The following is a 27,508-nucleotide window of genomic DNA, read 5'->3' as shown; positions in this document are numbered from 1 at the left end:
GGCTCCAGTAGCTGGGAGCACAAAAATCAAAATGACTGCTCGGCAAGTTGCGCTGGTGAGCCGTTCAAACTTTCTGTAGCATACAGGGTGGTCAATAAAGTTTGCCCACAGTGCACCACAGTCAAAGGGCTAGAGTGGCCAGATTTCAGGAGGGCAGTAGGGACTTTGGGATATGGTTGGTTTGACTTGGGTCAGTGTGCTGCAGTGTGGATGCCAGAGCCCACGTTCAACCCCATAAAAATCTTAATGTAGGATTACTAACCAACCAGTGTAGACTTTCAAGTCCAGGGTTCTTTAACATGGGTCAGCTGACTCAAGTTCTACTAACCCTGGGGTTTCATTGCAGTGTAGACATACCCTAAAGTAATCTCTGTATTAATAAGTACTCAGATACTACAGAGATGATGGCAGTGCAAGTATCTGAATAGATACGTGTGTTGTCTACTTGACTGGCAACCAAAAGTTTCAAAACTACTGTCCTAAAATGTAAATACATTATAATACGGTAAGAGGGAAGAAGGTACTTGGTAGCTTGCTGTGCCTTTTGGACAATGAAGTAGAAAAAAATCTTTAAGTATGTGGAACCAGGAATCAGAGGTGCATGAAAGGAATCAAGGTTCTACCGTGTGTGTTATTTAAAATCTCTTTGTATTATTGTGCCAAAGACAGATCACATTTGGAGCGTGCAACTTCCTGCGTTTGCACGTGGAGGTAGATAATTTTCTCCCTAGGATTTTCTTGCCTGGAAAGATGAAGCAAAAGCAAAAAGGGAATCAGGACAATGATGAAGTGAGAAAAGAGCATGCAATACCCAGGAACATAGAACACGAGTGATCAGCTGAATAAAATGGCAACATTTTCAGAAGTGTTTTAGTCTCATTTTCAAAAATGATTTAGGCAGTTTGGAGTAAGAGACTAATTGGAATTTGGCTCTTAAGTGCTTAAGTCACTTTTGAAAATGGGTCTTATGCTCCTAAATCACTTAGACACTTGAACTAGCATATTGGCTGTTGGGTAAAATTTTCAACTTCAGCATCACTGTTTGTAATTCACTTGAGATTAATATCTGCAGTTTTTTTGTTCTCGTTGGATGATCAAGCACATTCTACCAACTGTTGACTTAATGCTTTATCTAAGGTACACAAGCATAAGCTGAACTTTTAGCCTGTGTGTAGCCCCATCGATTGCAATGGGACCACTCATGTACTTAGGTAATTTGCTAAGGTACTTTGCCTAGATGAAGGGACACATTCAGCAATAACATAGCGCACTGCATAGCTTACAGGCTAAACTGCAGATATTAGTTTTACCACATACTGTCTGTTACTTCATATAGGTGTCTTGTATAGTAAATTTAATTTGATTCTTAAGATGTCACCATGGGTTCAATGGTCATCTAACCTCATACGCACTTCGGGTCACTGACTTCTGATGTTGTGAAAATGAGCTGTCTATTCCTCTTGACATTTACTACCCCTCTCAACAAACATTGCTGCCTGACATCACTGCACTCAGTGGCTGATAACAAGGACTCATCTTTTTCTATTCTATAGGGCGGGAAAAAAGCCTCCCCCGACCCACCAAACAGCATTTGCTCAGTCAAGTCATGCAATGAGTTTGAGAGACTCATGTTATTATCCAAGTCCAACCAATGGCCCATGTTTGCTGTTCTCAGATTCCTGGCAAGTAGAGTTTTCCCAGTGCAACAAACCAAAGCCGAAGGTTCCTAAATTAACACGCTGTGCTCTGGAGACAGAGCAGATAGTCAGCCAACCCCAAAATAGCTCTGGGCGGAAAAAGGTTTTGAGTAAGATGATCAGTGTTACAACCTGCCTACCCCTTTCCCCAACTATACTCTGTGCCAAACCCATACCTAGCACAAAATCCTTCCCCTGGCATGCCGGCATAACTACACCCATCAGCAAATTCGAGGGCTAGAGCCCTGGCTCCTACTCCCTACTCCATCCTGTCCCCTTGCACCAGGTTGGCATGCAACAGCCCCTTGGAGGCTGCTCTCCTTCCTGTGCTGCTACCCATGATCAGTGTAGCCATTGCAAGGGAGTGAGAAGACACATAATGCAAATTCCAGGTCACAATCTTGCCATCAGTCACATGTAGATAGATCACACTATTTTAATATTTACAGTATTTATAAACATTAAATATGGGTAGAACTATTTGTTATAAGCTTTAATAAGGAATTATTAGAAGCAGCATGGTATTTTGTTTTGTTTTAAGAACACAATGTCCATCTACCTGTTTTTCTTCCCAGTCCTAGGACAAATCACCATTGGAATAAAAGTGCAAAAAAAAATAATTTCACATGATTTTGTGGTATGTTGGGAGGAGAGACAGGATGGATGCACCTGTTGGAGATGTCAAAACTGAACATTTTTCATAAATTAATTTTACACTGTATTCCTAGTGTAAAATTCCATTAAACACTAGGAATACAGTGGTCACCGTTATACACTACAGTTACCTTCTGAATGCAAAATGAGCTTTGCCACCATCTACATAGTATTCGTATACCTAGAACTCAGAAGTATACTGCAGTAACTACGCCACAAACGCCATGATAATTTCAATGACAGCCACTGGATGTACATTTACACTGTAGGTTTTTCTTTTAGTTTTTTCTTTTTCAAAACATGAACAGCTTGAACAATCTGAATGTGCCGCCTGACTCACCTATGCAAGTTTTCTACGTCTTCAATAGTCTCAGGCAACGTTTTCCCTTTGGTTTCAGGCAGCAGCAACACCAATCCACCAGCAATGAAACCAACCACAGCTGCAAATTGAATACACGAGAAGACCAAGTTAGAACCCAACACACATCATGTGATACATTTGATGCCATCTGGCTGCAATAATAATTGCTGCATTTAATTAAAACAAAGTTTGTAGAAGAGACAAAGGGCCAGAATTTGGTCTATATAACTATCATAAGCATCTTTCCCAATTCTGAACCTTAGCGTCCAAAATGTGGGTGCCTAGCATGAACCTCCAAGCTTAATTACCAGCTTGGATCTTATCTCGCTGCCACCAGACAGGAATTACAGCGCCTGCCTCGCTCTGTCCCCAAACTTTCCCTGGGGACCCAAGACTCAGAGACTCTGAGTCTCACAACAAAGGGAAATAACCCACTTCCCTTCCCTCTCTCTCCTCACCCAGACTTTCCTCTCTGGGCTAACCTGAGAGTAACTGATGCAATCTCTTTACATCACAATACCAAGAAGCATGTCTCCTCTATTCCACATAGAGACAAACCCCAAATACAAGGAAACAGAAATGATTCTCTCTCTCTTCCCCCTCCACCAATTCCCTGGTGCTGCAGAGCTTACGCTCCGTAGATCTACACAAAGAGGATTCCCCTCCCCTTCGTTCCTTAGCCACCAGAGAGAAAAACTCAAACAAGTCTTAAAAAGAAAGCTTTATATAAAAAAAAAGAAAGAAAAAAAAGACATCAAAATATTCTCTGTATCAAGATGACATACAGGCTATTGCTTATAAGAAAAATATGAATAAACAGTCTGATTCAAAAGATATCCAATTTGAAACATTCCAGCACTACACACATGTAAATACAACCAAAACAACATAAAAGCCTATATTGTTTTTCTACCTGTACTTACAATTTGGAAACAGAAGATTAGAAGATAGAAAGAACCTTCTCATAGCTGAGAGACAGACAAAAGACTCAGACCCCAAAAATTCCCTCCCTGACTGAAAAATCCAGTTTCCTGATTGGTCCTCTGGTCAGGTGTTTGGTTCCCTTTGTTAACCCTTTACAAGTAAAAGAAACATTAACCCTTAGCTATCTATTTTAACAGACACAGAATTTTTGCACACAAGGTAGGTTCACAGCTTTTCAGCGGTCTCATTGTAGCATTACTGAGATAATTATAGGTAGTAACATTTAATTATAAAGCTACAGACTATAATGGTATCTATCAGGTTGGAAAGACATATTTGACAAATGGCAGTTGGTATGTCTGTATGAGACAAAATGTACTGGGTGTCTCGTCACCATGAGAATAAGATTTTCAAAATTACAGTTCCTCTCTCACTCATTAAGTTCCTGGTTACCAACTTCATAAGCCCCAGTCTAAAATGTATGTATTATGAAGTCCCTTGTAAATAATATAAATATGCTCTTTATTAAAAATAATGTATTGCCTTCAAAGATAGTCTTCTAGCAATAACGCACTAGCCCAAAGACTGGAATTTTGCAGTATCTGGCCTAAAGTTTAGATTGACTAATCTCCAGGAAGTTTCAGCCTGTTTTGAAGAAGGCTGCTTACCAGTCTATAGTCTTTTTAAAAAAGATGATTACATGGTTGTCTGGCCAAAAAAGAGAATATTGACAAGACTGAAGTCTGCAACATCCTTAATAATCCATAAAATATACCCGACAGGCACTGTTTGAAGTTACATCATCTTGTCTCAAGACAGAGACCAAACCACAGAAGTAAGAAAATGACTCACATGAATATCGTTAAACTGAAATGTGATCTGTATTTTGGTAAATTTCACAATCCTCTTAAATTTGTCAAAGCAACATCTGCTAGTTTGCAGCTTTTTTTAAAAAAAGCACATAAGAAACCATAAATATAATATGGAAGCAGACTCTGACTACATACACAACTCAGAAGCGAACTATTGGTTTATTGTGAGTTGAAGGTTTTGTGAAGAGAAAAAAAAATATTGTTTCTCCTAGATTTGAAATCAGTTTCTCAGATTTCTTTGTCATGACAATTGAGGCATGGTTAATACACCTGAGGAACACTCCACAAGAAGGTAAGAAAATACTTACCAAAAACTATAAGTGGCAGCTCATGCCAGATCTCTGCCAGCCTGTAGACAATGAACGGGGCTAGTATCCCACCAACATCACACAAGGAAGAGCAGACCATTACACCAAGGTTCCTGATTTAACAGCAAAACAATTATTGCATTATATTGATCTGAAAAAGTTCTGTAGCTGGAGCAGAGTTGATCAAAATACTGAGCTGGTACGGAATACATCCTGCCATAAAATTGTGATGATTAACTATTTGCATTACTGCTGTGCCTCAAAGCCCAGGCATGAACCTGGACTCCATTGCACTAGACACTGTATAAACAGAACAAACGTCCCTGCCCCAAAGAGTTTACAATCTAAGCATGAGACACGAGACGACAGATGGGGGGAGTACAAGGAAACAATGAGAATATTGGTCAGCACAATAGGCTGTGGTCTCAGCAGCCTAACCATAATAAAATACCAAAATAGAATCAAAAGTCCTGAGTCTCTCCTGCCTTGCTCCTCATGAACTCATGCTACATATGTGTGAATGACACTATAACCCTACCAAGAGCCATGGGAAGGTTTACTCCTATTTTGCATAAGTGTGAGTAAGTGATTCCCTGAGATTCAGAGAACTTTCTACAGTTTCCTGTGGGCTCTCTGCCTTGTGCTGATTGGATGTCTACACCACCCCTCCCCATCCCTGTCTCAGTTTCACTCAGCACCTGCCCCTCCTTACTTTCTTCTGATCTGTTCTGCCCTCCCTCCCCCACTTCCCTTCCCATTTAGCTGATCCCTTCCCCCCCCCCAACATAAAAATGTCATGAAGTTACCCCTCTCACCCACTGTTTCTATCCTCTCTGTTTAAATCGTAAACTTTTCAGGGCAGGGACCATCTACTACTCTGTGTTTGTAGAGTGCCTAGCACACTGGGGCTCTACTCTTGATTGGCCCTTAAGCACTACTGTAATAAACCTCAATGTAGCAGAGAATCAGGCTCAGTGTCCGATTAGAACCTCCCATCAGATACAACAGAACTTTGAAAATATTAGCTACATTATTTTAAATAACTGGTCATGTAGGGAAATATTCAAAGGTCTGCCTAATGTATATGCCCATAAAAAACAAACAAACAAACAAGCCTTCAGTAGCTTCCTAAGTAGAGCTTATAGGCAGAATGATCTTTATACAGGTTTCAAATGAGTTTATGGGAATCTAGTAGTTTCTAGGTAGTATGGGCTAAATTTAGATTCTTTCAGGGTCTTTTTATTTTATTTTTTAAGTGATGAATGCATGCACCTAAAATCCACTTATAAAACTGCTAGACAAAGCCAGTGTTTAGGAGTAGATTAATAGTTTCATAGATTTTAAGACAAGACCATTAGATCATCTACTTTGTATATCACTGACTCTTAAATTTCATCCAGTTACCGCTGTGTTGAGCCCAGTAACTTGTGTTTGGCTAAAGAATATCTCCAGAAATGCATCCAGTCTTGATTTGAAGACTTCAAAGGATGGAGAATTCATCACTTCCCTTTAATACCAAAAGGTGCCCCAATCCACCAACACACTGGGGCTTCCAAAACTTCAACCAGCCCAGATTCTTCCCAGTCCTCCTCAATGTTGCTCCCCTCCTCAAATACACTTATGCTACTTCTATCTTCCTCCTCTCCCAGACACCCAACAGACTCTCCATTTCTCACTGATTCATTATTGTCTCTAGCCCCTTTCGACCTCTGGATTTGAAGGACAAGAATCTTGCTTTAATCCAGCTCTGCACGTTCCATTTGCAGTACAATGTATAAGGAGAAGTTGTAAAGAAATGGTATGTTCCTGCATTAACTTGTCTTTTACTCAATTTTCTAAGTAATCCATTTGCATAATGTTCTTTAGATATCAGTAGATCTATAATTCTGGAGCATTTCTGTACTAATCGTTAAGTCAATACAAAATACAACATATCCATCAGTTTCAATAGCTGCCTTTCACATCGTGCTGGTCCCAGACAATGCACTCACCTCAAAAATGTTGGATACAGTTCAGTGTTTACAAAGCAAACCATTTCGAAAGACATTGTAATTCCCATTCTCCCAATGCAACCTACAGTCACTTTTAGCCAGTGGATATCTGCAGAGGAAACCGTTATTTCACTTACAATGTTTTCTGGAGGTTTTGGGGCCAATGGTGATTGGGTGGGCTGGGGTTATCTAATGAAACAATGTTATTTTTAGTGGAATCCAATAATCCTGTAGTACTTGAATTGTATTAGTTCGAAGGAACTGCTATTGTTTAATTGCACAAAGCAGCAGATTAAAACAAATCAGCACCACGTGGGTTATTGTTAAATGTGATTCGCAAAGTTACGTACAGTACCCTATTTCCCCAAGATATTTCCTATTAATTCTGATGTCTGCAAAAATGTAGACCTTCATTTACTCCATCTCACTTCTGAGAGCGGGAGCTGGGGGTGCAAGGAAAATCTCCAGCACTTGTCAGGGTCACAGGTTACAATCACAGATGTGCTTTTGCAAACGTTCAAACCTAGACTATAGCGAGAGATTAATGGAGGTCCCCAGGAGGTAACACTGAGAAGGTAAACTACTGAAACCTCTGACAACTCACCTTCAGGGATTAAAGCCATAATGAGACAGGCAGCCCCTGCCACCAGAGTTGCCACAGCCCAGGGATAGCGACGGCCAATGCGATTGATTGTGAGAAGGATAATGAAGGCAGCTGGAAATTCAACAAGGGCAGAATAGAAGAAATCCAGATACATGTTCCCACCAGCCATTGCCATGTGCATGATGAGCCCCTGGTACAGAAGAGAGCTGGCCAACCTAGGCAGAGAACAGAGTCCATTCTTCTTAAGAGATTTAGTCAAAGAACAGAGCCCTATTTCCTCTTGGAATGCATATAAACAAACCTTGTGAACCACAATTAGGTCAATGAAACCAACTTCAGCTCTAATTTACTCAACAGGGTAGATGAAAGCCTGAGAGAAGAAGAGTAGCAATTAATGCTGGCATGCAGAAACTAGACGTAGAGTGTACAGCCCATAAAATAATGTGGTAGTTCAGGAACTAAGTGTTGAATATAAATTGGGTAGGCAATATTAATGGTATCATACACTAAGGCTAAAAAAGCTTCCGGCCTACTCATACTTCTAGCTCTGAGTTACAATTATAGGCTTATGATCACTGAAGGAATAGTCCTTTGGCAAGAGCCCATTCTGCCCTCTGCATCCTCACCATCAGACATAACGGAGACTCAGATGGGCAGTTGGATGAGCAATTAGTTTTCTAAATAACTCCTCTTAACAGCTTATATGGTTGAAAAGAGCTCTTAGTTGAGAACAAATTGACCATGACCTGGGGAGTGAGTTCACAAGGTAGGCAAATTCTCCTGGTCAAATGCTTGTATTAACATTCTCGTCTTGCCTCAAAAGATAAATTTACCAAAAACTGTTTCACATAAGGAAGATGTTAAGAGCTTGTCCGCATAGCAAGTTACTGTGTGGAAACCCAAGGTGTGAATCTACAACAACACTTCAGCTTGCCATACAGTAACATCCCATGGGGAACTACTACAGTGCGCTGAAATGCCAGGAGCGTGGCTTAGTGCAAGTCTTTCACTGCACTGTAGCAGTGTCCACATGGCGAGTTACTGCATGGAAAGCTGGTGCACTGTACTGTCACACTCTGGCTTGCTGCACAGTAGCACACCACATAAACAAGCTCTAAGACTAGGAAATTCTGTCATGGCAACGTGGATTTGTTTGTGCTTGGGGGTCAGCACCAGCAGATCTACAGAGATTCCTAGAAGCTGATTGGTGACTATGGGCTACAGGCAAAGCCAGTGGAGTAACTTTGGCTTTGTCTATACCACTTTGGCTTTACATCAATAGTTCCACCACCAGGGACAGCTCAGTGGTTTGAGCATTGGCCTGCTAAACCCAAAGTTGGGAGTTCAGTCCTTGAGGGGGCCACTTTGGCAGGGGCAGCTCTAGGTATTTTGCCGCCCCAAGCACGGCAGGCAGGCTGCCTTCAGCGGCTTGCCTGCGGGAGGTCCCTGGTCCTGCGAATTTGGTGGCACGCCTGCGGGAGGTCCACCGAAGCCACGGGACCAGTGGACCCTCCGCAGGCATGTCACCGAAGGCAATCTGCCTGCTGGCCTCGCAGCGACCGGCAGAGCGCCCCCCCATGGCTTGCTGCCCCAGTCACACGCTTGGCATGCTGGTTCCTGGAGCTGCCCCTGCACTTAGGGATCTGGGGCAAAATCAGTACTTGGTCCTGCTAGTGAAGGCAGGGGGCTGGACTCGATGACCCTTTGGAGTCCCTTCCAGTTCTAGGACATAAGTATATCTCTATTATAAAAAAATAAAACTGAATGTGTCCACACCACGGCTGCTTTACATTGATTCAAGTAAGATGGCTCCTTCAGCCAGTGAACCTCAGTCCTCAGATGAGGGACCCTTCCCCCACGGTATTCCTTGGTTACCTCTCACTTCACAGCAACTCCCTCCATCACACTTTCCCCAATAGCTCCCCATCCCCTGGCTAAAGTCAGGCCTGGGATAGAGAGACATCTCTGGGTATGGCAGATACCATGGGGGGAGGGTCACACTGGGGACATAGGGTGCAACTATCAGACCTGACATTGAGCCAGTTGAGCCAGTGCATTGCAGTCAACCTTTACCCACCTGATTGAGCCTGCACCAATTTAGGCCACCCCAGTTCTTACCCCTATTCAATTTGGGGATAATTGATACCAGTTTTTGCCTTTTTACAGTTGACTGAAGCACTTGTCTATATAGACATAATGTGCTCTTAAACTGATGGAGTGGGGACCAAGTGTAACATCTCTGTGTGTAGAGAAGTCCTCTTGTGGCCCCATAATTCATCCATTGGTGACCAGACACAAGAGGTCATCATGGCAATGGAGCTAAACTAAAACCACAGTTAAGAATGCTAGCTCGTACTATTTCAGTGATCTCCCCTGACGGGACTGAGAGTAACTGAGAAACCTCCCCAGCAGTACAGGAAGACAAAGGAGGAAGAAAGTCTGGAGCATGGAAAAACTGAGTTCTGAGTGCAGGAAATAGGGGTAAGACAAAACTGGAACTTTTATGCTTTGTAATAAAAAAATTAAAGTTGTCTTAAGACTTACCAGTTATACATCAAAATGAATGTGTGTTTCCTTATCTGAGGTGTCCTGACAAGGTCCATGAATGAAGGACTCAGATTTTCCCCATCTTCCTCTTCAAGGTTAATTTTCTACAGAAGAACCAGTGCATTGTTAATTAAGGGCTAAACTGGGTGAGAGAAATTGATTATGTTAAAGCAAACAGGAAGGGAGGGGCTTGTGTAAATCATATTAGATATGTTACTTAATACAATACTCAAAAGCTTCCTGGGAAATGCACATTCCATTGTGATTCTTGCATAGGATAGGGAGGAGAAGGATCACAATGATAATGAGGGAATTCTTTAACTTCACTTCAACAGTTTTAGCTGTTCCTTAACTATTTGATTTGGTGTTTCCTAAGTAATTTCTCCAGGATTCTAAATACGTTTCCTTTTTCTTTAGTCTTAGCTGAACAGGTCATGAATCAGCAGCATTGCAGTGCAAAATGTTTCAGCTCTGGAATACACAAGAACCTTGGCACAGCACTGACACCTGGGGTATATTCCTGGCCTTGTTTCAAACCTCCTGATGACATGGGGCAAGCGTCTGAATCTCTCCTTGCACCAGCTTCCTTATATGTGCAATGGGGAATAATAGTTATCCAGCTGGGACTGAGAGGTTAACTCTGATATTTACCAGCATGTAGAACTCCTCAGGTGGAAAGCATCATAGAAAAAACTTTTATAATGTTCACCTACAAGCATAAAATCTCAAGCACACCTGAAAACAAGCAGGCAGCTTTTTCCCATTCTTTTTGGCAATATAATCCACAATCTTCATGGCCTTGTCATTTTGCTTCTGAGATATCAGCCACCTTGGAGACTCAGGCAGACACCTGTAATTCAAGCAAGCAGATGCTGCCATACAGAAAACAAAATGGTCCATCCACACTGAATCTAAGCTATGGAGACAGTACTTCTGTTGAACAGTGACACTATTTTCAGCTTTTCAAGAAAAGAACAGTTTGCCGTGCTGCAAGATGAAGTTAGAGGAGCAGCCTTGGCAGTAGCTCAGTTTTACTGGAGATGAACACACATGATAAAACAATAAATAATATGAAAACTTTGCTATAAGAACATTGACACCACTTGCTCAATCAATTTACCCATCTGATGACTCCTCTTGAGGAGCCATTTTCCAACAATACCATCACCAGACGAGAGAGAGAGAGAGAGAGACACACACACACACACCCCCTCTAAAAGCACTGGAACTCTCATTCCATTTACTCATGTCAAATAAAACTCACAAAATAGATATAGGAAGAAAACAAAACTCTATCCCCCATAATCCCCACTCTGGGCAGACGACTCTTCATGACCCAAGTGCTCATAAAAAGAAAAGAGTGAAACCAAAATGACACAAGTTAATTCTTTTAAACAATACATCAGAATGATCTACTGAAGAGGAACCTATTACTTTTGGTTGTGCCGCAAAATATAGTGTAATTTTTTTTAAAGTCTGTGCAACAAACCACTTTAAATAAAAATACTTAGCCATTGGACAGTGACCACTAATTAACCACCATTTCAAGGTGATGTCAGTCAAATTATGGCCTTAAATTATTTAATAAATTTCCCTTTAAACAAATGTTCAGTTGATGCATATATAAAATTCAATTTCTTGTGTCATTATTTTACATCCAATTTTCTTTTTAAAATAATCCACTAACAGCATAACATAACAGAAGTTTGATTCCTAAGAATACCTTAGACAAGATCTGCATGCTATAATACAACCAAGGACTGAACATTAAAGGAGACTATTCCCACTCTTGGTTGGTGTAGATCTGCTGTTTGCATTATCCAGAGTAATGTACACGCAATCAGTATATGATATCCTCCCACAGCTCTTGATCCTCTCGCTTGGCTGGAGGGAAATACCATTCTAAATCTTCTGTTGAGGTAAATGAAAGTGCTTACCAGTAATAGAGCAAGAAGAGGAAGCATGGTAGAGTAACAGTAAGCTGCAACCATCTCCAGTGAGGAATAGCATAAGCAACGCCATCGAGCAGGAGAAGTCCAACTGAAAAGGCCGCTTGATAGAGAATTCCCACTGTCTTCCTATGGCTTGGGCCAACAACTTCTGTGACTGAAATGAATATAATACAAGTGACTGTTCAAAAGCAGAAGGAAAACTGATGGAAGAACCAAGAAACCCTACTCCAGAAACAAGGAGTTTCAAGCATTTCAGGAGGTATAGATTCTTTTCAGGGAGTCTAGAGGCAAACACTAATTCCCTGAAGAACATTTCTTAAAAATTCTAGATCGGGGTAGGCAACCTCTGGCATGTGTGCCAAAGGCAGCATGCAAGCTGATTTTCAGTGGCACTCACACTGCCCGGGTCCTGGCCACCGGTCAGGTGCTCTTTCTTTTTAATTTAATTTTAAATGAAGCTTCTTAAACACTTTTAAAGTCTTATTTACTTTATATACAACAATAATTTAGTTATATATTACAGACTTATAGAAAGAGACCTTCTAAAAAACATTAAAAAGTATTACTGGCATGCAAAAACCTAAATTAGAGTGAATAAATGAAGACTCGGCACATCACTGCTAAAAGGTTGCCGACCCCTGTTCTAGATTTTTGCGTAAAGTCTTAACACAAATCCTTTGATATTTGTAGACCAAGCTTAATTTGCTTATGAAATTTTATTTTTATTAGATCATTGAGGTCAGTAATTATGTTCTTCCTGATGGTACTGTGCTTAAATCTTATTTTCTGTTATAGCATTCCATGCTTAAGTGAAACACGATCACCAAAATTTACATGGGATATTTTACTGTACAGTAAAACACTATCCTAAATAAAGTTCCCATAATGTATAACTGAAGGATCATATTGTGCAAAGAGGTAATAATCCTTCATTGTATGACTTATGTGAAGTTGGGGGGGGAAGCTGTTCCACTCATGGATTTAATACTCAAATCACTAGAACAATTATTTTTTTTTAATATTACACACATATACATATACACATACAGAGGACTAGTTGATACATGAATTTTCTTCATCTCATACTTCTGGATAACTACATTAGCTTGATGTTTCTGCTACGTTTAGCAGTATAATAGTTTAAAAGGTTGGCATTTCAGTTTTTGTCACCTTCACTCCACTGATGTGAACGAGGCAGTTCACCCCACTGAGAGCTATTGTTTAAGAACGGTCCACTTTACAGATTCAGGAAGACAGAATGCTTAAGCCATGTAGCATTTGAAAGATTTTCTTTGCAACTGGAAAGGAGAAGAGTTGATATTTTAAAAACAAAATCTAAATTCTGCAACACCTAAGGGATCCCTAATGGCACCTTTAGCACCTTGGGCAACAGCGAACTATACTTAACAGACCATATAAACCAGTGGTCCCCAACCTTTTTGTGGCCAGTAGCATATTCATGTTTTCAGAAGAGTATGGCGGGTGCCAACAATTTTTCAAGACTTATTTTGTATTTGTACATTAAATAATACAAAAAAATCTTATTTACTATTACATAATATATGAATCCATAAGATAAAAAGGGTAATTTTACATGTAAAAGGTATTAAATTATTCAGCAATTGCTCTTTTTTATCTACCTGTAAGAAAAATTAAGGAGTTTTTACAAAATAAATATCGAACAGTTTTCATCTTATTTATTTTAAAAAAAGTAAAAAAACATTGTTGAACTGCTGATCCAAATATATTTATTATTCTCACTTTAACATAGAACAAAGCCTGCAGCCCTGGAGTTTTCTGTCCTCGGCAGGCATGGAGCCATGGCTTCTCTCCGGCTTAAGCCACGGCCCCGTGCCTGCCAAGGACCGAGAACAGCAGCACCTGCAGCCCTGGAATTTGCTGTCCCCAGCAGGGGTGGGGCTGCAGCTTCACGCCGGAGAGAAGCCATGGCCCAGCACCTGCTGGGGACAGAACACCGGCGCCCACAGCCTGCAGCCTCAGAGAAGCTGGAGAGAAGCCGCAGCCCCGCGCCTGCCAGGAACAGAGAACGCCGGCACCTGCAGCCCCGGAGAAGCCAGAGAGAAACTGCAATCCTGTGCCTGCCAGGGACAGAGAACACCGGCGCCCGCAGTCTGCAGCCCCGGAGTTCTGTCCCCGGCAGGCGCGGGGCTGCCGCTTCTCTCCCCTGCTGGGCACTAGGTGGGCGCACATAAATGCCCCGGCAGGTGCCATGGCGCCCATGGGCACTGCATTGGGGACCACTGAAATAAACAAACAAAAAACCAAACTAATGCTGGATCAATGTAGAGTGATATAATCAGAGTGACACCGTTACTATTTGAGCAGGGCTGGATTAACACATTGGGTTCTGGGCATATGCCTCATTTGCCTAACTTGGGGAGGAAGTGATGGGTTTGTTTGTTTTTTTTAACCAATGCAGATTTTTGCATAAATGGAAAAAAATTCACTGGGCAAGTCTACACTACCTCTAAAGTCAATCTAACTTACATCACTCAGGAGTGTGAGAAAGCTCCACCCCCCCAGCAATGCAAGTTAGATCGACCTAAGCACTGTGTGCACTGGCGCTATGTTGGCAAGTAGGGAAGTAGTGGGGGCAAAAGACTTATCTGGCTTTAAGACTAAGCTTGATAAGTATATGGAGGGGATGATATGATGGGATAGTTTAATTTGGGCAATTGATCTTGGATTATCTGACCCTCAATGGTCTGTGAGGGATGTTGGATGGGATGGGATCTGAGTTACTGCAGAGAATTCTTCTGTTTTGTGCTGGCTGGTGAGCTTTGCCCACATGCTCAGGGTTCAGCTGATCGCCATATTTGGGGTCAGGAGGGATTTTCCTCCAGGGCGGATTGGCAGGGGCCTGGAGGTTTTTCGCTTCCTCTGCAGCGTGGGGCATGGGTCACTTGCTGGTGGATTCTCTGCAGCTTGAGGTCTTCAAACCACAATTTTGAGGACTTCAATAACTCAGTCATGGTTAGGGGTTGTTATAAAAGTGGATGGGTAGGGTTTGTGGCCTGCTTTGCACAGGAGGTCAGACTAATGATCATATTGGTCCCTTCTGACCTACGAGTCTATGAGTCTATGACACTCTCCCACTGACACAGCTTCCGCCTCTCACAGAAGTGGAGTAATTATGCTGCCAGGAGAGATGCTCTCTGTCGGAAAATAGTGTCTTCCCCAGATGCGCTACTGCTGCACTGATGCAGCTGCACCATGTAGCTCTCTAATGTAGACCTGCCACTCATTGAGTGGGTGGCATTGCAACCTGGTGCATGGGGTTGCAGCCTGGCTCAGATTTCCCATCCACCCCCATCCTGGTGAGTAGTGCCACAAGCAGCAGCAGGACAAGCAGCCGGTCCAGCAGATCCACAGCCTGGCCATGGTGAGTGTACCTTACGACTGTTTGCTGTGATTCCGTTAGAAGTTGGGGCCCAGAAGTGTATGTTTGCCTAGGACCCAGCGATGGGTTAATCTGGCTCTGCATGTGACCTCTTTATTGCCTTCCCACCCTCGATACATTTTCCATTCAAATGAGCATGCACTATCAAAGAGCGCCAAAATAACTTCTCTTTTTCTTGGTAAGTATCTACTGTACTTGAAAAAGCAGCAGAGAATCCTGTGGCACCTTATAGACTACAGATGTTTTTGAGCGTGAGCTTTCGTGGGTGAATACCCACTTCGTCAGACGCAGGTAGTGGAAATTTCCAGGGGCAGGTATATATATGCTAGCAAGCAAGCTAGAGATAACGAGGTTAGTTCAGTCAGGGCCCTGTTCTAGCAGTAGAGGTGTGAAAACCAAGGGAGGAGTTATTGTTTAAGATGTAAAGCCTCGGTTTGCCATTTACTGCTCCTTTATGTACAAAGATTCCTCAAAGTTGTTTGTTTCCTCACAGTCCTCCTTTACCACTCCCTCCTTTCACTCTGTTTAGAGAGCACGGGAGGCTGAATAGGGATGTCCCACCAAGCTGCTGCACCTTTCCCTTTCTTGTTACTGGGGACTGGGAACTGCATCTCAGGTAACAGCCTCATTTGACATCACTATTCTGATCTGCCAAAGACATTGGGATCTGAGGAGAGAGAAATGGATCTCTCTAATGTAAGCTAATAAGCAGGGGGGAAACAATCTCTGAGCAAGTCATATATACTTTCAAAAGGCAGCAAAGGGCCCTTTTCTGCTTTCCAGTTTGCATTTTGTCCAATGAATTGCCAGTTTTCCCTTCATCTCCCGTCACCAATATTACTCCCAGGGAAAGCACTAGTCTTACTCAGGATGTAGCCTGCTGCCCAGCTGCCCTTGCTGACCAGTCCTTGTAGGAAGCGAAAGATCATCATCCAAAGGTAGCTCGGTGCGAAGGCCACAAGAACTCCAGAGGTGGCACTTACAAGAATTGTCACTATAAGGCAAAGTTTACGGCCAAACCTGCATGGAAAAAGAATTACAAGTACAAGATCAAAATACAGACACACACCAAAGTAAACTGTTATAAGCTCCATGTAGCATTTAGAAAATCCAAACATTTGTCTATTGGAAGAATCAACCCACATTAATATTACAGAACTACATTTCTGTGGTGTTAATGGGGGCCTAGTCCTCACCTACCATTTGGGTTAACTTCTCCATTGCTTTGTAATTCCATAAATGCTTTTGAGCAGTTTGGATGAAACCAAGTATCCCAAATGATAAGTGAACAACAGGCCCACATTAATACATATAGCTGATAAAGGTATCCCTTCCTGTCTATTTTTGGAATTAGAGTCTGTGTTATTAAATATGAAGGAAAGATACCTGCAGATGAATATAATTACTCTGCAGTTTCTTTTGAAGTGCCTAAGTAACTAATTTACATACAAAGGGCCCAATCCTGCAAACCATGAATGTTCAAATCTTCCATTGACATGAATTGAAGTTTCACATGTAGAGAACTCACATGATAAGGCCAGTGGAGCTTGCAATGCAAAGCAATTTGGAGGGGGAGTGGAGGCATGGGTGGAGGGGAATACATTGTTAGGAATGTGGGCACATCTTTTTCCAGTGACTGGAAAAATGATTCTAATGGTTATAACACGACGTGCCCTTCCTGTACCCAGAGCCAGTGGTATATCCTTAATCTCAATGGGAGTCTACAATGACTTCATACCCTAGTTCTGAACACACAGTGCTGCAGTTATGAAAATCACTCATGTCTCGTATTTGCATTGATATTGTATCTATTTGGCAATCTCTGACTATTATTTCTTGATAAGCAAATCTTTAACAAAAGGAAACAGGATGTTTTCATATCAAAATTGCAATTCATACCACAGAAAGACAGAATGACAACTCCAACTCAGAGTTTCCTGGCTTTTGTTAACAATCAATATGTTCATAAACGGTGTCTGGGTTTTTTGCATGTTATCATTGTGAAATATACTGACGAGCACATGAGCACTGCAGGGAGGAAACTTGAGGGATCAGGAAAGATCCACAGCTACAAAAACTCATAGAAATCTCAGAGTCTTTGATATGTTTTTTTAAGACGGAGAGACTTAGGGGTGGTTCATTCACTGAAAGGCACATAAGCATGCTGTTAGTCAGATGGATCTGCCACTACATTTGTTTATTTTTAACTGCTAAACATTGATTAGGAATATCAGCTACGTTTTAATATCCCACACATACCTGTCTGCTATGTAGCCAACATATACCGAGCCCAACAAAAAGCCAGCATTCACGCAGGACTGAAAGAGATCCACCTTCCAGGAGTCCTCACACACCAGGTTAAACTGAAAAGGCATATCACAGTTAGACGGGAAACTCAGTGGATATATCCACTTCTTAAAACTAGAAACTGGTTGATATCAACAACCACTTTAGCCTTATTAAAACAACATTCTATTCCAGGGTTGATCCTGCATTTTAAGGATCCCAGAATCCCAGAAGTGGTTAGAGATAGGCATACAAGACTAGGCCCCTGGATAATTCTGCTGATATCACCTGTATTTCCCATGCATCTACATCTTGTATGACTAGAGAAATATGGATGATAGTGGGGGGAAACCACACCTGTTGCTCAGTATTAGAATATCACCCAAAAGCCCCAACCAGGATTAGGACTCTCTTGTGCTAGGCATTGTATAATCATAGTTGACTACTATGTACTTGGACATAGACATGCAGGCAATTCTGGTCCCTTTGGCAGCTTCCACTGGGGGCTGGCAGCTATGGACCCAGACACGATTCAGCTGCTCTAACAGGGTGTAGAATTTTCTTTGCAATGAAGATTCTAGATGCCTATAAAAAGCAGCAATCACCACGTGACCTCTGCTGGGCCACAGTTTGAGAGCATCTGTCTTAAAATACTATGCACTCTGAGCAGGAACAGTTTGGAATTTGCTGTAAGAAGCCCAAGAAGAGAGGTCCTCAGAGCTTGAAGACTGTGTTCAGGCCTAGCAAGACACTGTGGGGGCTTTGGAAATCCAAAGCAGGATTGTCCCTATCCAAGTGCTATCCAGAATCAACCCTGTTAGATATTGGTTACTCATTCTTGGGTTTTGAGCATAGTTTAGAAAGTGTTTCATAAAGAAATACTGGTTATGTTGGGGGAGGCATGTGCAGTTAAAGGATGTATATCCGGCTGTATATCCCTTTCCTTCCTGCTGGGGTTAGGTTAGTTAAAGCTATGTATTTTCAATCCACACACCAAGATGTGTTTACTCCTGTGCTACTGTATTTCTGGTTATAGGGATTAGCATGGGACAAAGCCTGGTGCTGCTCCTGTGTTACCTGTGACTTTTTTCCAGATCCATTGCTGGACAGCCAAGCGAGGGCTGAAAGGAAGGAGCTAGGACCCTTGTTGCAACCACGCTGGAAGTTGTGGACAGCAATGGGGATCCTTATCCAAACCCTCTAAAAAACTTCAGACTGAGGTGCCCATTCTGACTCCAAAGCAGGGAGGCTCTCCCAGTCCGATTGGCAGCAGGCCAGTTGCTGAGAACCTACTGTTCTTTTCAAAGATATTTAAATATAAGAAATGTTTAAGGTGAAGAAAGTTACTATTGGCAGGTTTTTAAACAAAAATTTTGTCTGTTTCTCCTTCTATGAAGAAGTGTTGGACTCAGCACTGCGGGAGGCAATTAATTTAGTTCTTGCCAGTAGAGGCGATTCCAATGGAAAAAAGCAAATATTAACAGCGCACCTTCACCGGGACCCGACTTCGCTTTAAAATTGACAGCAGAACTCCTATGTGGTGCAAGAGAGCTGACTCTGCAATAAAACTGAGGCACCTGACTGCTCCAAATGCCTAACAGATACATAAGTAATCTGGAAGTAAAGTCTAACAGACCTATAATAATGATTGACAAGAAGTACAGGATTTTTAAATGAATTTTTGTTTACTTTAAAAAAAGTCTAAAAGTAAGGACTATAGTTCTATCTGTGGAAACTTTTTATAATGCAGATTTACACTGTTATAGAAATGTTCTGACAGGCTTTGAAAAGCTATTCAATGCAAGATCTTTAACAAATTTAATGCAAATAGAAAAGTGTTCCTAGTTTGATCAAGATTTCCAAAAGGGATTGATTGTTACGTCTCAGTTTTTGAGTCCCAACTTGAGATGCCTCAGAAGACCCCAATTTTCAAAACAGTTGTGAGCACCTACTTTGACCTGTAAAGGGGTCATTGAGACACCCAGGATCAACGGTCACTTTTATAAACCTTGGCACACTGGACCTATGCTTTTCCTTTGTCCTTCAGCTGCTGCTATAGAGACAATACAAATAATTACAAGTTAACAAAAAGTCTGTTGCAGATGATAGTAAATATGAAGGTAAAATACTCAGAAATTTTTATTCATAAGGGAACCTGTCTGTGTGTACAGAGCTCTTCAACACAAGGTACATTTGGGGCAAAATGTTCAGAATTGACTGTTGAACTTCACACACCCAAATCCACATTTAGACACTTAAATAAGTGGTTTGATTTTCAGAAAAGCCGAACACCTGCAATGCCTGTTGATTTCAGACTAGTCATGCTAAGAGGCTTAACATGGGTCATTCCCTCACCAACATTACCTCCTGTCATTTGGATACTTACATCCATCTCAATACAAAGATTTATCCTTAGACACACTTTTTAAAATAAAATAAAGGAAAGTTTTTATTTTAGATGCTTTTTAAAAAAAAACCACAAGATGTTTTGGGCTAAATTTAATCTGACAAGGTCCCTTAAGACAATTTTCTTACTCACTAAAAATTAGTACAACTTTTATCACTTAGCATGTACCTATGAATGGGTGTTTCCTCAAAGCACACAATATTGCCCAATATGCACCTGTTATTTCTAAGCCTGTCAAGTGATTAAAAAATTAATCGCATTGTTAAACAAGAGAAGAATACCATTTATTTAAATATTTTGGATGTTTTCCACATTTTTAAATATATTGATTTCAATTACAACACAGAATAAAAAGTGTACAGTGCTCACTTTATATTTATTTTCATTAAAAGTATTTGCACCGTAAAAAAAAGAAATAGCATTTTTCAATTCACCTACTACAAGTACTGTAGTGCAATCTCTATCATGAAAGTTGAACTTACAAATTTAGAATTATGTACCAAAAAAACCTGCATTCAAAAACAAAACAATGTAAAATTTTAGAGCCAAATCCACTCAGTCCTACTTCTTGTTCAGCCAATCACTCAGACACACAAATTTGTTTACATTTCCAGGAGATAATGCTGCCTGCTTTTTTTTTTGCCTTTTTTTTTTTTTTTTTACACAATGTCACCTGAAAGTAAGAACAGGCATTCGCATTGCACTGTTGTAGCCGGTGTCGCAAGATATTTACGTACCAGATGTGTTAAAGATTCATACGTCCCTTCATGCTTCAACCACCATTCCAGGGGACATGTGTCCATGCTGATGATGGGTTCTGCTCGATAACAATCCAAAGCAGTGCAGACCAACGCATGTTCATTTTCATCATCTGAGTCAGCAGTTACCAGCAGAAGGTTGGTTTTCTTTTTTGGTGGTTCGAGTTCTGCAATTTCTGCATCAGAGTGTTGCTCTTTTAAGACCGCCAAAACATGTTCCACACCTCATCCTTCTCTGATTTTAGAAGGCTCTTCAGATTCTTAAAGCTTGAGTCAAGTGCTGTAGCTATTTTTAGAAGTCTCATATTGGTAACTTTTGTGTTTTGTGAAATCTGCAGTGAAAGTGTTCTTAAAATGAACAACAACATGTGCTGGGTCATCTTCCGAGACTGCTATAACATGAAATATATGCAGGGGCAGCTCCAGACACCAGCACAGCAAGCACGTGCGTAGGGCGGCAAGCCGCAGGGGGTGGCATGGCAGTTGCTGTGAGGGCGGGAGTCAGGCGGCCTTCAGCGGCATTTCTGCAGGATGTCCACCTCTGCTTCGGCAGCAATTCGCTGGAAGGTGCTGAAGGCGCGGGACCATCAGATCACCCACAGAAAGTCCGCCGAATCTGCGTGCCGCCAAAGACCGCCTAACTGCCGTGCTTGGGGCAGCAAAAAACAGAGCCGCCCCTGAATATATTGCTGAATGTGGGTAAAATAGAGTAAGGGACATAACTCCTTGGGGGAGAATTGTCAGTCACAAATTTAATTAACACATTTTAAATACATAAATACCTTGTAGTGCCAACTACAAAAGTGCCATGCAAATGCCTGCTCTCACTTTCTGGTGACATTGTAAATAAGAGGGCAGCAGTATCTCCTGTAAATGTAAACAAACTTGTTTCTCTTAGCAACTGGCTGAACAAGAAATAGGACTGACTGTACTTTTAGGCTCTGAAGTTTGATGTTGTTTTGGTTTTGAGTGCAGTTATGTAACAAAAAAAAAATCTACATTTGTAAGTTGCACTTAAACGACAAAGATTGCACTACAGTACTTTATGAGGTGAATTGAAAAATATTTTTTATAATTTTTACAGTGCAAATATTTGTAATCAAAATATAAACTGATTTCAATTATAACAAAGAATACAGTATACATGAAAATGTAGAAAAATATCCAAAATATTTAATAAATTTCAATTGGTATTATATTGTTTAACAGTGTGACTAAAACCACAATTAATCGCAATTAACTTTTACAATCATGATTTTTTTTTTTAGTTAATCGCGTCAGTTCACTGCAGTTAATCGACAGCCATAGTTATTTCCAATACACAGGACTTCAGCAGTATAGCTTCCACACATTTTATAACTGAACTATTATAGGGCATTAAGCACCAATTTCCCATTTTAGACCTTGTCGACAACTTTTAACACGCGTGTAACCTGTTAGTGTAACATGGTGTGTGTCCACACCGTGTCGTGAACATTGTTAGAAACTGTGGCAGTTGCCCTGTTTTGTCCTTGAGATAGGTCTAGACTGGCACGTGATTGTCTTCCTGTTATTTTGCTGTGGAGATAGCACGCTCATGGCCATGCGCACGTAACTGCTTTAGCTGGCCCTCTTTCTTTCCAGCTCTCTGTGGGTAGGTCTACTCTGCCGTTAGACGCCTGTGCCAGGCCTGTGCCAGCTGACTCAGGCTCCTGGGGCTTGGGCTGCAAAGCTGTTGAACTGCAGTGTAGACTTCTGGGCTCGGCCTGGAGCCTGGGCTTTTGGACCCTGCAAAGTGGGAAGTCCCAGAGCTCAGGCTGCAATCCAAGCACAGAGGTCTACACTGCAATTGAACATCCTCGCAGCCTGAGCCCCGGGAACCTGAGTCAGCTGGGATGGGACAGCTGCAGGTTTTTATTGGCAGTGTAGACATACCCTGTGTGGTTGTTCAGACCAGCCCCCACACGCTGCTGCTATATCTATAGATTCTCTAGGTGCTCAATCTCCTGCAGAGGTGCTATGGGAAAGCTAGCCATGTTTTCCCAGAATGCACCAAAGTGAACACAGTTAGACAGTGTGGATACGCTACCTTGTCTGGCATGTGGTTATGTTGTGCCAAGAGTTTGTGTGGATACAACTCAGCCATGTTTGTTGTTGGATGAGAATGGCACAAACTGTTTACTAAACACAGCTGCATCTGTGCTGCAGGGCCTTAAATAAAGGATCCCCTTTAGGAACCGTTTCTATATGGGCCCTTGAGTTTGCTGCCAGGAACAAGAATGTGGGGAACCACCACGGCAGTGTGGCTTGACGTGGGTCCCTGGGCCTGACACCCAGTCAGTCAATGGGAATGTACAACAGCACTATCGCTCACTAAAATCATCAGCAGCAATTGGGCTGGTTGGTGCCTGCTCCAGAGGAGGAGCATACAGATGATCACTTCTGAGCGAAGCATCATGGAAAAAGCATGAGGAGCCCTGTGCAGCACTAGACACACTGAAACCCTGAACCTGGAAATGAAGGGAGCAGCAAAAGCAGGAAGGAGAGAGAAAGGGGGATGGAAAGAAAAACAGGACAGCACCAGGATGCTAAAGAGAAAGACAAGGGAAGGAGAAGGTCAGACTACAAGAAGTGCTGGATTGTGGGTGAAATGTTAAGACGAGGTTGATTCTGCCTGTCCTCAGTGCAAGCGGTGGAATGACTCATAGGAAACAGCCATCTGGATCAAGTTGCTAGTTTTTGTCAAATTAAAAGCAGTTCCAATGTCCAAGCTGAACTGACGTATTGTACAGCAGTTAAAGTTTGTCTTGGCTGTAATAAGTGATTGAGTTGTTTTTACTGGCAACTGCCACAAACCAAAACCTTTAATGAACAAGGTTTCAGAACAATTTTACAACTAGAAAATGGAAACAATGTATTTCGTCAGTAAATCTACAAAACTGTTGTCAATTTACTGGAATCTGAAGAATACACACACACTTTTGTGTAGTGTTCATATGAAGATAATTCTTTTAAGCACGGGAAAATTAGTGTCAGAAATCAAAAAGTATCCACAATTAAGATGTGGAGATTTTCTGAATATCTAAAGGGAAGGAAGTTTCCATTTTTTTTTAAAAAAAAGAAAAAAAGAAAAAAACAACCCTTTGTTTCCCCCCTTATGGTTCATATGTTTTGTTGCTACAAAAAAAATTAAAATGTTTTAAAAATACATCCCACTAAATCCAATTCTCTTCAAGTAGCTCAATCATTAGTCTAATCCAGGCAGTAAATCCTTCAATTTCTTTTAGTTCGTTCATTCTTATCAACTGCACTTCAACAGGTGACATTTGTCTTTGTAGCAATGTGCCCTCATCCCACCATCTGATCCCTGCACAGAGTCCCACTGCAGTCAGAGGCACGGGAGCCCACTCACATAGATCAGATTGCCATATAAGGAGTGAAGAAAGACATATTGTCTGCAGTTACAAGGATTCTAAAAGTAGCACCTCTTCAATTTCAGCAACGTAGGACATTTCCCTAAAGGCAGTGATTACATGTTCACCTGCCTACCTGACGTAATGGGAACAGATGGCACAGCATTACAATAGCTTCAATTATTCCCCTCCAGCACAGCTCAGAGTGATGATGGGTAACTACTTCTCTTCCTCAAGAGCTCTCCCCCTGGGAACCCACAATTTCAGCTTCTACATGAGACCACTTGGAGAGATGGCCATGGAGCCCTAACAATATGCCGATAACTCTCTACTGTCATTTTCTACTGACACGAACAATACCACACTACAAAGAGGTCAAAATGCCTATGAGATCAGCTCCCGGAATGAAGGGCGGCAGCCTGGACAAGACCAAAGTGTTGCTACTTGGAATGATGAAATGCCCAGAAGAACCAAGGCCTTGACTCTAACCCACTCAATGGTCAAAGTGCCACAAAGCCTTGGGGTTCCATTTGACTTATCATTGTGTGGCTATGACCAGATAGCATCAGTGACAAAAGCAGCCTTCTTCCACTTCCAGCTCACAAGGACACTCCATCCTTTCTCCTGGACAATGACCTGACCACAATGATCCATCCATTTGTCGCCTATAAATGTCATCATTGTATATGATGTTGAACGGGGAAACAATGCACAGGCCAAATTCAGTTGCCTGCCTCCTCCGCAGCTTAATGCGCTCATAGTACCTAAACATGTGCTCCAGTCCCTCCACTGACTCTGTCAAGGCTGATTCCCCACTCTGGCACTTCGAGTGGGGAAGGTGGGGGCCCACATGGATTCTAAAAATTAATACTGGCCACTCCAGGCTTGTATTAATCTTTTAAGATTACAGCTTCTTTCTGACCTTGATGTGTAGATGCTGCCACCACCCAAGTGCAAAAACCCCTTTGAGAGACCAGGAAGGCACACTTGAGAATTCTTTCCTGGGGGGTACCCTCAAGCCCTCCCCCCCCTTCCTAGTGAAGAGCTGAGAAGAAAACAAAGGAAATCAACTGTTGCCACCAGCTAATTAAACATGTGCACAAACCTGTTAGGACACAAAATCCAATCCTGTTCTTAAAAACAAAAAGAAAAAATACATTTAAAAGCTGAAATTATTGCTAGATTTAAAAAACCCTCTTATAAAAATTAAACATCAAGAATAACTTTCTTGAAATCCAGCTTAAAGATTACAAGAAAAACAAAAGCATTTGGGGTTAGCACAGAGGAGTCCACAAGCCATAACGAAATAAACAAACAAAGATAAACCTAGTAGCGTCTTCATAAGACACTTCCCAATGTACTTACTGTACATATCAGGGGTTTTAAATGAGTAGTTTCTAGGTATCATTTGATTTGATGATTTTTCATACTTGGTCCAAGCTTTTACAGCATAGCTACTTTGTCCCTTCTCTCCCGGAGAACCACTAGAGACTGACAATGGGCAAATTTTTCCCCCAATTTTAAAAAGTTCAAGCCTTTCCATTGGCTCGTTTGGCCAGGTGCCCACTCAGAGTCAGACTTTAAGGTCAGAAGGGACCATTATGATCGTCTAGTCTGACCTCCTTGGAAGTACTGGTTATTTTATAATATATGCTTAAATTTTCTATGATTTATTTCCAATTTGGTTGACTAATAAATGGTGTCTTTTAGAGGGATTGTGCATTATCTTTTTCCCATACGTAGCCATTTAATCTCATCTTTGATCCAATCTAATGAACTTAAAAGGTGTTTCACATTTGTCAAGGATAGATCTTAAATTTTTCCCCCTCAAAAGCTAAGATTTAGACCCCGATCCTACAGTGAGCACTGTGTGGTTGTAGGAATCCACTTGTGTGGAACTTATTGCACACGACACCTTATGTGGTACTCTTGGTTTCCATTTCAAGTTTGAAATGCATGTACGTACTCTTCCATGGGAGTGCTCATGCAATTAAAAGCTTTGCATAAGATTGAGCTCAACTTACACGCGGATCCATTTACCTATTTGTGAAGTGTAAGTAGCTCCCTGGTTGAACGCAAGAGCCTATCAACAGCACAAACAATTCTATACAGCACTTCAGAACAAAAAACGAAATACAGGTTATGCAATCAAACAGACCGGAGTAGTCAATATATTCCATTATGAGGAGTCTCCTCTTAAATAAAATCACTTCTGTTAAATTTAAACCTTTGTCTGCCCTCAACTAGTTGGTAACCCAGGGAATGGGAAGGAAGAGGAAAGTATTCATTTTTACCTCAGTCACAATGGATGATCCTGAAGAATCATAAACCCAGCCATCCTGACAAGGGGTAAGAGGGATACTACTCCTGTTGCCATAACCGGTGGAGTTTTCTAAGGGGTTTATGCAGCTGAGGCCAGTTGTGTTCCAGTCCACGTCGTATCTCCTGCACTGACTAGAGAAAGACTCCCCATGTCTTCCCTGCTCTGGAACAGTGTAATTCAGCTCCTCTTCTAGACTCCAGCCACATCGGCTGCTCATCTCAGCAACTCCAGGACTGAGACAGCGGTGTTCAGGAGTGAACCCCAGGAAGACGACACCCACGTAAATAGGGCTGAAGGCAGCAGACACGAAGCATAAGACAAAAAAGACTTGTTTCTGGAACAAGTCAAAATCCCCAATATGCTCTAGAATGTCATCCAAGGTTGGCATTTTTGCATATGGCAACTCACTTATAGTAACTAACCTGGTTTCTCTTCCCAACACTGCTATGTATTTTGTTGGCAGCAAAGCTGCTTAACTAGCAATAAAACATTTGACCAAAAGTCAAAGAGCTACTTTATAAATTATTAAGCTGGGTATTGCAAGCTTTATTTTTTAAGTTAAATTTGAAATCAAGCCTAGGCTCACTCATGAAGCATGGGGAATTGCTATTTGACCCCCACCAGATCCCCTAAAATAGATTCTTCTTCTTGGGGTGGGTAGCAAGTGGGGTAGGAGGGACAAGTTTGCTCACAAAAAAAATTAACAGGGCTAATAAAAAAGTAATTTGTCATTAATTACCCAGATCCTTATTAAGGTACTTTGAAAGGTATCCTTCCCTCGCTTGCGCCTTATTACCTTGATTTAGGCAGGGTACTCAACAATATTTTTAACAGAATACATTTATTAGTATGGGTGTGAGAATGAAAAATGTAAAGGTTGCCAGTGCTAGGCAGCAGACTCCTGAATAGTGCCTGTCAGGAACAGGCTTTGCAAGGGATATTTAAAATGTGATTCAATAGAGAAAAGGAAAAAAACAGATCCCACCTCTGAAGCTGAGCTTTGTAGTGGGC

General features: G+C 41.6%; 1 protein-coding gene across 1 annotated transcript; it reads right to left on the bottom strand.

The window, feature by feature from the left end:
* Window positions 1–378: 378 nt before the first annotated feature.
* LOC116832459 (solute carrier family 22 member 2-like) lies at window positions 379–27,508 on the bottom strand. Its single transcript, XM_032793194.2, has 11 exons — window positions 26,469–27,508; window positions 17,591–17,694; window positions 16,197–16,351; window positions 11,896–12,064; window positions 10,694–10,808; window positions 9,956–10,062; window positions 7,412–7,626; window positions 6,808–6,916; window positions 4,817–4,929; window positions 2,692–2,791; window positions 379–742 (listed from the first exon to the last, which is right to left on the bottom strand). The coding sequence occupies exons 1-11, from the start codon at window positions 26,883–26,885 to the stop codon at window positions 652–654; spliced, it is 1,695 nt and encodes a 564-aa protein (XP_032649085.1). The 5' UTR covers window positions 26,886–27,508; the 3' UTR covers window positions 379–651.

The sequence above is a fragment of the Chelonoidis abingdonii genome, chromosome 3 (assembly GCF_003597395.2).
Source record: "Chelonoidis abingdonii isolate Lonesome George chromosome 3, CheloAbing_2.0, whole genome shotgun sequence".
Lineage (NCBI taxonomy): Eukaryota > Metazoa > Chordata > Testudines > Testudinidae > Chelonoidis > Chelonoidis abingdonii.
The sequence above is the reverse complement of the archived record's forward strand: the minus strand, read 5'-3'. Positions and strand labels throughout refer to the sequence as shown.